A 12,260-nucleotide genomic window follows, 5' to 3' on the forward strand; every position below is an offset into this window, starting at 1 on the left:
TAGATTCTTCAATGACTAATGCCTCTGGAGTAGAAAATCTATGTAATCCTCCACAGAAGCTCCTGATATTGGATGCTAGGTCGTATGCTGCAGCTGTGGCTAACCGGGCAAAGGGTGGTGGGTGTGAATGCCCTGGTGAGTATCAAGCTGAAGACAGTCGGAAAAAAATGGTAGAAGTCAACATTTTGATAAGTCGAGATTGATCTTGAGGTTGCAGATTTATGGAAATTTCTTTCATTTTGAAATGGGAATCATGTAGGATCACGAAGGGGCCTAGAATGTGTGTGGGGCTAATAGCCTCCGAGCGAGCCACATTGAAACTCGTGCAGGTGCTTTCTCACTATGTAATCGCCCACCGATGAAGAGGATTGCAGTGATGTCACACTTGACTCATCTTTTACAGAATATTACCCAAACTGTGAAGTGGTATTTATGGGTATGGCAAACATCCACTCCATTCGGAAGAGTTTTCAGTCGCTAAGGCTGCTCTGCACACAGATGCCAGATCCTGCCAAGTACGTGTGTGTTTATTTTATATATGATGCATCTATTATTTTGGCTTTAGTCAGAAAATTGCTCACAAAACATAGTCAATTCACTTTACAGTATATTCTGTGAAGTGCTTTGACATGTCTAGAAATAGTAAAGCGCTATAATAAAGCGCTATATTGAATGCAAGGATTATTATTATTAAATTTGTTTTTTGTTGTTTGATTCCATATTGGAAGGAGGGGGAAGAGAGAAAAACACTCAACTACTTTAACAGGGGAATAATAATAATCCTTGCATTTGATATATTGCCTTAACACATCATCGCTTCAAAGGGAAAAGTATTTAGTGGAAACTAGTCTTAAAATTTACACTAGTTGAAATATCTGTGGTCTATTCCGTGCTCCACACAAAGGTCTATCAAAAAATTTAAAAAATCTTTCCAACTGCACATTAAATAATTAGAGTTATGTAGGATGCATCCATTAAAAATATCTTCCAGAATGATTTTTGTTTGTGATCTGCAGTTGGCTGTCAGCACTAGAAGGAACCAAATGGCTGCAGCATCTCTCCATGCTATTAAAAGCAGCAGTGCTGGTAATAAATGCAGTTGACCGAGATCACCGTCCTGTTTTAGTGCATTGTTCTGATGGATGGGACCGAACACCACAAATAGTTGCTCTATCAAAGTTATTGCTGGATCCTTTCTACAGAACTGTAGAGGTGAGTGTGCTTGAATTTAATGTGAGAGTTGGGAGTGTTAACATTTTGGTAAGCGCTAAACATTTGGTAAGGAGGACAGGATTCTTGCATTGGAAATATTGAGTGAATACAATTGATTTCAATTATATTGCATTGCCTAAGATAACTAATTTCTCATTTTCATTGTAGAAATAAGATTGTAACTGATAACATCTGATATTTTTTGTTATATGTACACGTAAACAATCAATGAGTTAAAAGTGAACTACAGTGTTATTTGCTGTACTACTAAGAATGTTGCACTTGAAAGCATATAAACAACAGCATTCTGAATACTTTCATTCTGATGCATTTCTATGAACCTATACAATCTGTCGAATTAAATAATTTGCTCATGCTTCGTGATATCTTTTGTCAAAGCGTTGTTTAATGTTATTGTTCATACAAACCGGTTAGTACAGTAATGTTGGTGTTACAAACTGCATTGAGTTTTAATGCACGTAAAGCTTTTTATTTTACACACACAGGGTTTTCAGGTACTGGTGGAAACAGAATGGCTGGATTTTGGTCATAAGTTTGCTGACCGTTGTGGTCATGGTGAAAATTCAGATGACCTAAATGAACGCTGCCCTGTGTTTCTTCAATGGCTGGATTGTGTCCATCAATTACAGAGACAATTTCCTTGTTCATTTGAGTTTATTGAAGCATTCCTTGTAAGTAGAATGAATTTTGCATTATCCTAATCCTTTCCAGCGCAACCTAACTCGGCAAAATGAAATCTAAATGGCTTGATTCATCTTTAAATATAGAATGAATATTCTTTGTTTGTAGGTTAAATTGGTGCAGCATACTTACTCCTGCCTTTTTGGAACATTCCTGTGTAACAGTGCAAAAGAACGTGAAGAGAAACATATTCAGGAAAGAACCTGCTCGGTTTGGTCCCTTCTGAGGCCAGCTAACAAAGCCTTTAAAAATCTCCTGTACACCTCACAATCTGAAACTGTACGTATGTCAAAGGGTAACTTTGTAAGGTTTTTTTTATGATGCCTTAGTAGAGTATTTAAAAGCATAGAAACAGTAGAAATGAAACTAAACACTACAATTGGTAAATAAATCAAAATGTAGCTGTAAAATTGAGGATATGAAAAGTGAAGAATTGTCAAATTGCTTTGGAACTTGTGAGAAGGAATTAAAGGATTAACAAACTTCAGGACCATTCATGTACTAATGCTAAGAATAGGGCTATTCATACAGACGCATGAATATCTAGCTTGTCAATTCCCTGGGAGACTTCATTGTAGCATTTGCAGGTGTTGAAATAGAATTTTCTAAGATCTTATGATTATTTCTGCAGCAGCGATTATAATTGTGCGATCATAATTTGGGCTGAATATTTTCATTATGTATTTAAATGTTCATTTTTAATAAGAATATATATAAAAAGAATTTTAGAGTATACTGAAAATAGAAAATCTAGTTTACCGACACCTTTGCACTTCATTTTCTCAATGAAAATATTTTGTCTCATCCAGGTGCTACATCCAGTGTGCCATGTAAGAAATTTGATGCTTTGGAGTGCGGTTTACCTTCCTAATTCATCTCCTTCCACACCTTCTGAAGATCACTGTGCACCTTACCCAGTGCCCGGTTCCAGTCCTGAAGAACAGCCACTGGGAAGGTGAGCTTCCAGCGGAAAGTCGGCTCTTATGGAAGTAAGATCATTGCAGATTGGGTTGTGAGCAAGCAGGGATTTAAAAAGGAGAGCGAGCAATTGGGTAGGCAAGGATTAGTCGATCGATTGGCCTTTGCAAAAGATCGGTGTACATGGTCTTACCTAGCAATATTTCAATCAATTTAAATTGGAAAATGTATCCCTTTGAGAAAATACGCTTATGAAGTAGGTTTGAAACTATTCCTGTCTGAATATACTCGTATCCAAGCTATCTCAAGTGTTAAGGCAAACCAGTTTTCTTCGCAGACTATTTTGATATTGTATTGATTGTGGAGATCGTGTTTTGCATTGAGGTTATCCAGTTTGCAGATGCAGAAAATCTCAAGATTCTTTTGAATTATTAACTGATTGGCTTTAGGATTCACCATGTTTTAAAAGATTGGAAACAGCAGCATAAAAATTGAGCAGAATGTGTGCTGCCCTTCGTGTAAAAACACATGTCAGATGTAGGGATCTGAATGGAGGAAAATTGGTTAGCTTTATCATTTTAATGCAAAATAATACCAGTCAAACTCAGGTGTTAGTTTTCTAGATCTTTATTTAAATGATTTATCTAAAAATTGCTATCATTGGATATGGTGTGACCAGAATTGTAAAAAGAAACTTAAGTGCTAATTTTTATATTTTATCCTGGCATTATAATAATAATAATCCTTGCATTTGATATAGCGCTTTTCACGTCTTTTAGACGTCTCAAAACGCTTCACAGAATATGCTGTAAAGTGAATTGGCTGTATATTTGTGGGCGAAACACAGCAGCCAATTGCACACAGCAGTGTCCCACAAACAGTCGTGGATTGTAATTTATTATTGTTTTTCGTTTTGGAGGGATTATTATTAGGGGTGTGGAGTTCCAACCGTTTTGTGTTTATTTGCTATATTCTTGACACATGCTCTATTAATGTCTTTTTTAAAAAAACTATAAGAATGCATAAGTTTATTCGTCTACAACAAAACTGTAACCAAAAAAATTGTCATTCAGTTCTTAAAAATAGAGCAGCAGTTAACCGTTTCACTGTCTAATGCTAGAATTATGTTTTAATATCTTTCTACTTAATAGATTACCAAAGACGAGATCATTTGACAACTTGACGACTGCTTGTGAAAATCCTGGACCTGCAGCAAACAGACGCTCCAGTGATCCGAGCCTAAATGAGAAATGGCAGGAACATCGCAAGTCGTTGGAACTCACCAGTGTTGGCATAGGAGGAGTGATGGACGGGACTGGATTAAATGACTCATTCAACAGTGAAGCACTGGAACTGGGAAAGCTGGGAAAGAACTTATTGGGAGCTGAGCTTTCTGTTGCTGCTGGTGTTGGGGAAGGACAGATGGAGAATATTTTACAGGAAGCCTCGAAAGAAGATAGTGGGATAGAGGAAATGTTAAAGGAATGTGCTGTATCACAACGGAAACAAGAGGTGACTTCTTTGAATGTTGAGCCTGATCTAAACAGTGGCATAACACATGAACCAGTAACATTTGTCACTGATTCCTTAGAGACATTTCCAAATGATGAAATGCAAAGCACTGAACCTATTTCCGAATCGAATTCGGGTTCAGAAGAAGAAGCCCAGGATGAAAGATCGCCCATTGATTACAGTGTTCAAATGTTACCATCTATCAGAATGATTGCTTCTAATAGTTCCTCAATTTACACAACACAGTGTACTGAAACAGAGGACGTCAGTGGCCTAAATACTGAACCAGAAAATTATTACACTACACCAGAACCCAGTCCACCGTTCATGACCACATCAGACAAACTAGAAGAAAAGCTATCTGCATTAGAAAGTTCCACTGAAACTTTAATGGAAGATGGAGCAAAACAGGAGATGACAGAAAGCTACACCAATAATAATAAACTGTATTTGAATTCCAAGGCCAATGAAACCATGGTACCCGCTGTAGATTCTGAAAATAGTTTATCGCAGTTTTTGACGGAGACCCCAGACATGGAAGTGAAATCAAGACCCGAGAATGATCTACATAGGACTTCAGATAACGGTGTTCAGAGCAGACAGCCTCCTCCTCGTGCCTTGCCATTAAGTGAATGTAAAGATGGATTTTTTCCTAATGGAGAAGTTGACAGTGAGACTACAATCGTGGAGAGAGCTGCAGAGTTTGGGAATGGTACTCCAAGGAATGTCACAGCTAATGGACTCTGTATAAATGGAGATGAAGTGAGGGGAAAAGTGGTGTTGAGTAGACAAGTTTCAGCAGCAAGTTGCAGCTCCTTGCAATTTCCATCTGGTTATCATAGAAACTCCCAACCCAAGTGGACACACTGCTACTCGAGCAGGCAGCAGCCAATAGGAAGCCCGGATCAGCCGACACGAAGCCACTTAGATGATGATGGACTTCCCACATATAATGACATTATCCAGCAGCGACTGCGTCAGATAGAGGCAGGACATCAACAGGAGGTAGAGACTTTGAAAAAACAGCTGCAAGAACTGTGGAGCAGGCTGGAGTGCCAGCATTTTAGTAATTCATCTCTGCGCTTTAATGGAGAATTTAGCGATGAAGTGGTAAGTGGAGAGGATAGGTTGGATTCTGATTTATACTTGAAGTAATTTTACGTTCTCATTTTTCTTACTGTGAAGTTTGGATTTAATTTTTTGACTATACGCATTTTAGCATATAGCTCACTGCACATTTGTAACCCTGATAATTATTGTCAGACCTTTTAGTCTTTTTAATGTGATCTGGTATTTGGGGTTCACTGTTGACAGTTTTAGCTACTATGCTTCTGCCAACTTTTTTCTTTAATTTATTGTAACACTGATCACTTTTGCCTTTGCAATGTAAAGATGTAGTTTTGGGCGATGTTTGGGTCATCAAAAATTCACTGCAGTTCTTAATGACTTAGTCCAGGGTGGTTGATCTACTGGCCCGTGGGCTGCTTTCATCTGCCTGCCCTCCATTTCATCTGGCCCACCCACTCCCTCCATAATCCGTAAATGTTATGTTTCTGGAAGGGAAGCACAAAAATATTGCTTATGCGGCCCGCTGACATTTCTCAAATGGGGCATATGGCCCTGAGCAGCCAAAAAGTTGGACCTCCCTGATTTTAGTCGTTAACTTAATGGTACTTTTGACGTTGGATATGTACAGTACATCATTCTACTGTCAGAATACTATAACTAGTCATGATCCGAAAAAAGAGAGTGGTTAAAGGAACTACATGGCATTATTAAAGTTAGCAAACTTTTAGTAAGTTCAAATCCAGTCGCTGACTTTTTATTGCTGTAGTTTATTTTTTTAAAGAAAAGATTTCTTCCTATTTGGAATCAGGACATAAAGCAGCTAGGCTGCTCTATTAAATTACTGTAATAGTGACTTCTATTTCTATTCAATAACTTAAAATATGAATTTGCTTTTAAAAAAAGAAACCTGCTTCCAGAAAATGCTACAGGGTAAACATTTTAATGATTCATCCAGGTAACAACAGTCTAGGCTTCACTTAAGGCATGAAATGCCTTTACCACAATAAAAGCTTTTGTGCTTGGCCAAAGGCAATGGAATTTACAAAGTTTTGTGGCTTCTTTGAAATTGCCAGTACAGCTACTACAGTAGGCAGATATTGTAACCAACTTAAATTCCACGTTAGTAAAAATAGTTCACATTAACTTGCATTACAACTCCAACAGTATGCAGTCAAATCTTTTTAGATACAGCATGTAATATTTTTACATGGCTAAATTGTTTTAATAGTTTTCTAATTCAACTTGTGTAAACAAATAGACTGCTTTGAAATCACTTGGTCCCAGATGACCCAAACATCATCCAGTTTTATGTGGGGCAGCATTGAGGTATTTTGAAAGATTATTGCTTGGTAAATTATTTTTCATATAAATTGTCAATAAAATGTTCTATTTTTAACAAAAACAAATCCTATTGCAACATCCTTTTAAGGTTTCATGATGGGTTGGATTATCCATTCATAAAAGAATATTCTGGGTTTCAGATAGAACCTTTTGTATTTAACTATGGGCATCTGAGTATTTTGGTACCATATCAAAGATTTAATATCTTCATTTAAATGTCCATAGAGACAGAGGGCTGGGTGACATAGACGGTTAGCAAATTTATTTTCATTTCTTGAATCAGAGATTAAATCAAGTACCATAAATGGTAAGGATCCAATCTAGTCTTGATCCAGAATCCAGTGAACAAGACTCACAGTGCACAACTACCGCCTGATTGGCACTGAGTTGACAATCTTGCTGATAGATGCTGGTGTGGGTAACTAAAAACATCATAGTGCTGCAGCAGGGAATAGTAATCTGAGGTTGGAGGTTGTCCACATTGTTGGGGAAGTGTAGAGAGTGCTTTATCCTAACCTATACTGTAACTGATTTGAGTTCTTGATGCCCAATATGGGGCATTTCATATATCTAGTTTCACATCTCACCTTGAGTACAAAAAAGCGTGAATGTAAAATACATTGATCATGAACTTCAGGTGCAGGCTGTGCTATAAGTTTATATTGGATATAGTCCAAAACTAAACAAATTGTTCAAATTTCCAGTACCTCCAACAGTAATTATTTGTACCAACAAAATCTTAGGAAGCAATTGGGTTGGTGGAGAGGAGGAAGGGATCCAAGTATATATTGACGGCTAAAGTTCCATATTGACTTTTTCAAGAATTCCTATCTCACTGTACAGTTCTGCAAAAGATGCAAGGCAACAGTGTAATATGAAACATCCCATGGATTGAATTGTAGGTGCACACATATCCAGAGTGTATGCAGTATATTTTAAGTGTTAAGTTAAATTTTTGTTTGTTGGATTTTTTTTACATTTTACATACAGTACTTGTGTGATTTTGTTTTCTTTACCCATCCACTGAAAATTTCACATGAAATACATTTGTCAGATTTACTTATCACGGCAGAAATAGTCATCTTGTAATGCAGCAATAGTAGAAAGTAAAACCCTTTAAATATTTCATTCAGTTTTTGTATGTCGTACAGCCCTTCAGTGAAGTCCATAGTATCCAGTGTCTTGACCTGAAATAGGTTACTTTATTAAAACATAATTCTGGATGATCCTACTTAAAATTAACATTTTACAGTTTAGTACTTTCCAGGTCAAAATTAGATAACGTTAAATAGTATGGAGTGTTGATTTTATTGGTCTAAAATTAGACTTGGAATGTTCTGTTTCAAAATAGATTTGGAGTGGTCATAAAATCACTTTGGCCATTACTCCTGTTCATCAGTCACATATTTTCTACCTGAAATGTTTTTAATCCACTGGGAAAGCCTGACCAACGTCACTGAAGCAGTTTTACATGCATGGAAAAGGGCTGCTAGCATTCATTATTTAGGTTATTCAAAACTATGGGCTAGTAAAGTAATCCATTTTCACACATTGAGTATGCTTTTCTGGTAATCAGATGCAAGTTGATCACTTGGTGAATTTTTAGTGATTACATTACAATTGTTAATTGTTCCATGGACGTATCACTTAGGAATAACACCAAGTGTGTTGGCCAAGAAGAAAATCTACTCTCTTCCCACCCTCCCCACCACCCCTATTCTACATGCAGTAATCTGTTTGTAAATTATAAAGTGATTGCTTTTGCGGTTTTGTTTGTCATCCAAGCTTTGAAGAGGTCATTGCCTGGAAACTATTTCTGGGTCTCCATTATTTGCTTCATATTTGACCTTTGGTTTTATATTTAAACCTTATAAAAAATTTGTCTGCAACATTTACCATGCTTCCCTTAAACACCTGACAGTGACTGATCTTGCTGCATGTCAATCTTTACAACAGTGGCCTATGCATTTCACTGCCTTCGGGTGATGCTAAATACCCTTTGAGCTCAGGGAACCCATAGGGAATCGTCTTCATCTGTTTCAGGTATTCTCTATAGTACTGTAAATATTCCTGAATTTTCGCAAATTTCCCAGGGAACAAATAACGGGGATATTTACGGAACTAATTGAGTGAAACATAATTTTTAGCTGCATTACATGCTTGATAATTTTGTATATCCAGGGCTTATTTAGGAAAATAAAATTGACTTAAGATAGTGTCCATTACTCACTGTTTATCAATAACATATTTACTATCAAAAATGGTTCTCATCCCCTAAGAGAACCTAACCAGCATCACTAAAAGAGTATTTTAAGTCCAATACTCAAGATCTTGTAAGATTTTGATACTTCAACTAATTTTTTAACCCCTTTAAATGTTCTCTTTCTTCATAATGTACAGCACAACCTGTACCTTTTGTGTAGTATTAGTGCACCATTACTTGGTGTCTGACGATTGCAGAAGTAAATGTTCTGAAATAATATAGATGCAGAGCGAAACATGGTTACTGATTGGTATGGTCGTGCCTATGACCCTTTCAAAGAGAGAATAAATAACTTCCTGATGGCTCAATGGATAATGACACTGTTTGAGGTGTTTTTGTTTCTGATAGAGAAACGTAAATGAAAGGCTATAATAATAATAATAATCCTTGCATTTGATATAGCACTTTTCACGTCGGGAGGACGTCCCAAAGCGCTTCACAGAACACATTGTAAAGTGAATTGACTGTATATTTGTGGGCGAACGCGGCAGCCAATTGTGCACAGCAATGTCCCACAAACAGTCGTAGATTGAAAATGACCAATTTATTATTATTTTTGGTTTTGGAGGGATTATTATTAGGCGTGTGGAGTAAGGAAACTTGCCCAAGGTTTCGCCCTGCTTGGAATTGAACTCAGTTCTCTCGCTTGCAAGCCGAGTGCTCTAACCACTGAGCTACAGGACTCCAATGGGCCACAGTGCACAACACTGCCAAAAAAACAAGCCCGAGGTTCAATTCGTCAATGCTGAGCTGAGTTAGCCAATCTCAACTGAGTGCGGGGTTGGTTCCCAGACTAGCAAATCGACAAATCCAAAGTTTTTTGTCCTAGACACTGTTGAGGAGCTTCCTTTGTTGGAAAGTCCATGGATTTGGACATGCGTACAGAATTAACTTCCGTACTGATAATGTTGTGGCTAAATAGTTTGGGCTCACACAAGAAGAATGGTTGATCAGCTGAAGTACCAAAGTCCATTGGTGCCTTTGCACCTCAGCAGGACTCAACATCCTCAGGAGAGGAGGGATAAAGGGAGGGAAATGGGTAAACTACTGTAGTACTGTATAACAAAATATTAAATTAATTACCAGCACATATAGAATTAAGTTGTCGGAACATAATAGTTCTTGTACATATGATAGTTTAGAAGTTATTTAAATCCTGAGGAGTTGTACAATAAATGGTGTGGTGAACTATATAACTTAGACTTAATAGTTATGGTTGTACTTTCATCTGTTAGATTAAGACCCTACTTGCTTGCAGTTCGGGGTTTAAATCTTATACTTTTCTGTTGGAAAATGGGTGAAGTAGTTTAATACATGGTATTGGATCAACATGGGAATTTGGGGATCGTATAGATAATCAGTTACTGTGAAACAGTCTCACTTATTGTGCTGGTCAACAAAATATGTACTGTTGATCTTTTTCTTAATCTTACACATGAACTGTTCTCGCCTGAGGCAGCTGCCTTACATTAGATAATTCCAAAGGTACTGGAATTGAATTCCATAACCTCACAAAAGTGACCATTCCTTGTGTGTGAGCAAACTAGCTAATTCTAAGGGTCGCCACATCCAAACTCTGTCCTACCTTTGCCAAATATCAACATGCACGCATTCTGGCAGAGATCACAGAATTATGTCATTTGTAGTGCTCCTATATTGCCATTCTTGAAATCAGCAACTCAACACAGAGCAATGATCAAACCTGAGACCTATATGGCCCAATTACACACAAAGCAGTGCCTTGTTAACTGAGTCTTCATGGGAGTTGATTAGACATTTTAAAGGTTATTTGTGTGGGTACAGGTAAACAGCACCAACTTTTTGTTCTGTTCTGCAATGTAGACCTCTATCCCAGACTCTGAGAGCAATATGGATCAGAATTGTTTATCCCGCTGTAGCACAGAGATTTTCTCAGAAACAAGTTGGGAACAAGTGGATAAACAGGACACAGAGGTAAGAAATGTAGCTTAAAACAGGATGTGCAAAGTGTCCTAAATTCTAAAGTAGGAATCTGTATAAAATTATTTAATTGTACACAGAGTAATTGAGGAAGACTGTAGTGGTAGTGAAAGATTTCAGTTAGAAGAATATTAACTTCCAGTTTAAGAAATTGTTGTACAAAGAAGACAATATAAAATGCAGAGAAAGAATTTTAGGACGATTGTGAAGTTTATTTCAGTTTCAGAGTTTACTAAAATCATGAACAGGACCAAAGTAATTTTTAATCTGCACTGAAATCACAACATACGATTGGGTGAGATCTTGGATTGGAGATAACTGTAGGAGACTTAGAAGAAAACAAACCCTTTAGTCCATTCACACACTGGCTAAGTTGACCTGGTTTTAAAAACTTTTGTTTAACCTTGGGTTATAAACTGTATAACTCTATCCCTGGCACCCACCTTCAAACTGGCATGTTTTGATGTCAGGAATTCTTGAAAAATTAAAAGATGTCAATGTGTTTAAACATCGTGACAACCTAACTGGAATAGTACTGGGAACATCACAATGGTAGGTCTTTAACTCAGTTATTATTATTGAGACACATTACTGGTAATTTGCCATGTTTCCTAAATTATAGTTGCTTCTCTCATGTCTTAGGGCAAATGCACTCGCCCTCATGACTATGCATAAGTCATAGTTAGAATGGACCTTATTAGAGTTGGGTCATGAGATAACAATTGTGATCAAAGATTCTGAAAGGCACCGGTAAAACTATAAAAGCTGGCTTTGTTATTAATGTTGATTATAAAATATTCATTATCTTACGCAAGTATATACTCACAAGGACCATATCAGAATGAGCTTAGAGTGTACCAGTATATGCCCCCAAGGCTGTTGGCAATTAAAATTTAACAGGAGCATAGTTGTCACAGATGTTCTTTAGTAGGAAGTCAACCTTATTTTCAAGTTGATAAACTTCAGCAGCCTCCTCACAACTCAATCTGCAGCCGAATGCTGCTTACAATGCTGATGCTTTGTTGTGAATTAAAGCTGTAGTATCCCATGTTGGGGAACAGCATTGCCTTTCCTTCATCCAATACAGTACCCAATAGCCAGAGGAATGTCATGACCTGCATGTATCCTAGCATCTTGGTTGCCACACTATGGAATTTTCTTTTGATTTCTAAATCAGTGGTGGGCACCGTTTCCACCAAAATTTCAAATGCAAAAGTCAATTTGTGCTTCCCATAAATTAAGATCTTTAATTTTCTCTTGCTTGGGTAACTAAATATGCCACTTC

General features: G+C 37.2%; 1 protein-coding gene across 11 annotated transcripts in view; it reads left to right on the plus strand.

The window, feature by feature from the left end:
* Positions 1-12,260, plus strand: part of mtmr3 (myotubularin related protein 3) — a 44,676-nt gene that overhangs the window by 25,473 nt on the left and 6,943 nt on the right. For 5 of the 11 annotated variants that reach the window (XM_042337166.1, XM_042337167.1, XM_042337168.1 and 2 more), the window contains 8 exons: positions 4-135; positions 404-515; positions 1,017-1,212; positions 1,719-1,904; positions 2,023-2,193; positions 2,724-2,869; positions 3,984-5,454; positions 10,859-10,969. In XM_042337166.1, coding sequence (XP_042193100.1) covers positions 4-135; positions 404-515; positions 1,017-1,212; positions 1,719-1,904; positions 2,023-2,193; positions 2,724-2,869; positions 3,984-5,454; positions 10,859-10,969 — 2,525 coding nt within the window. Of the gene's footprint in view, positions 1-3; positions 136-403; positions 516-1,016; positions 1,213-1,718; positions 1,905-2,022; positions 2,194-2,723; positions 2,870-3,983; positions 5,455-8,674; positions 8,768-10,858; positions 10,970-12,260 lie in introns of those variants that run through there. The other 6 variants (XM_042337170.1, XM_042337171.1, XM_042337175.1 and 3 more) reach the window with 2 other exon arrangements.

The sequence above is a fragment of the Callorhinchus milii genome, unplaced genomic scaffold (genome assembly GCF_018977255.1).
Source record: "Callorhinchus milii isolate IMCB2004 unplaced genomic scaffold, IMCB_Cmil_1.0 Scaffold8, whole genome shotgun sequence".
Taxonomy (NCBI): domain Eukaryota; kingdom Metazoa; phylum Chordata; class Chondrichthyes; order Chimaeriformes; family Callorhinchidae; genus Callorhinchus; species Callorhinchus milii.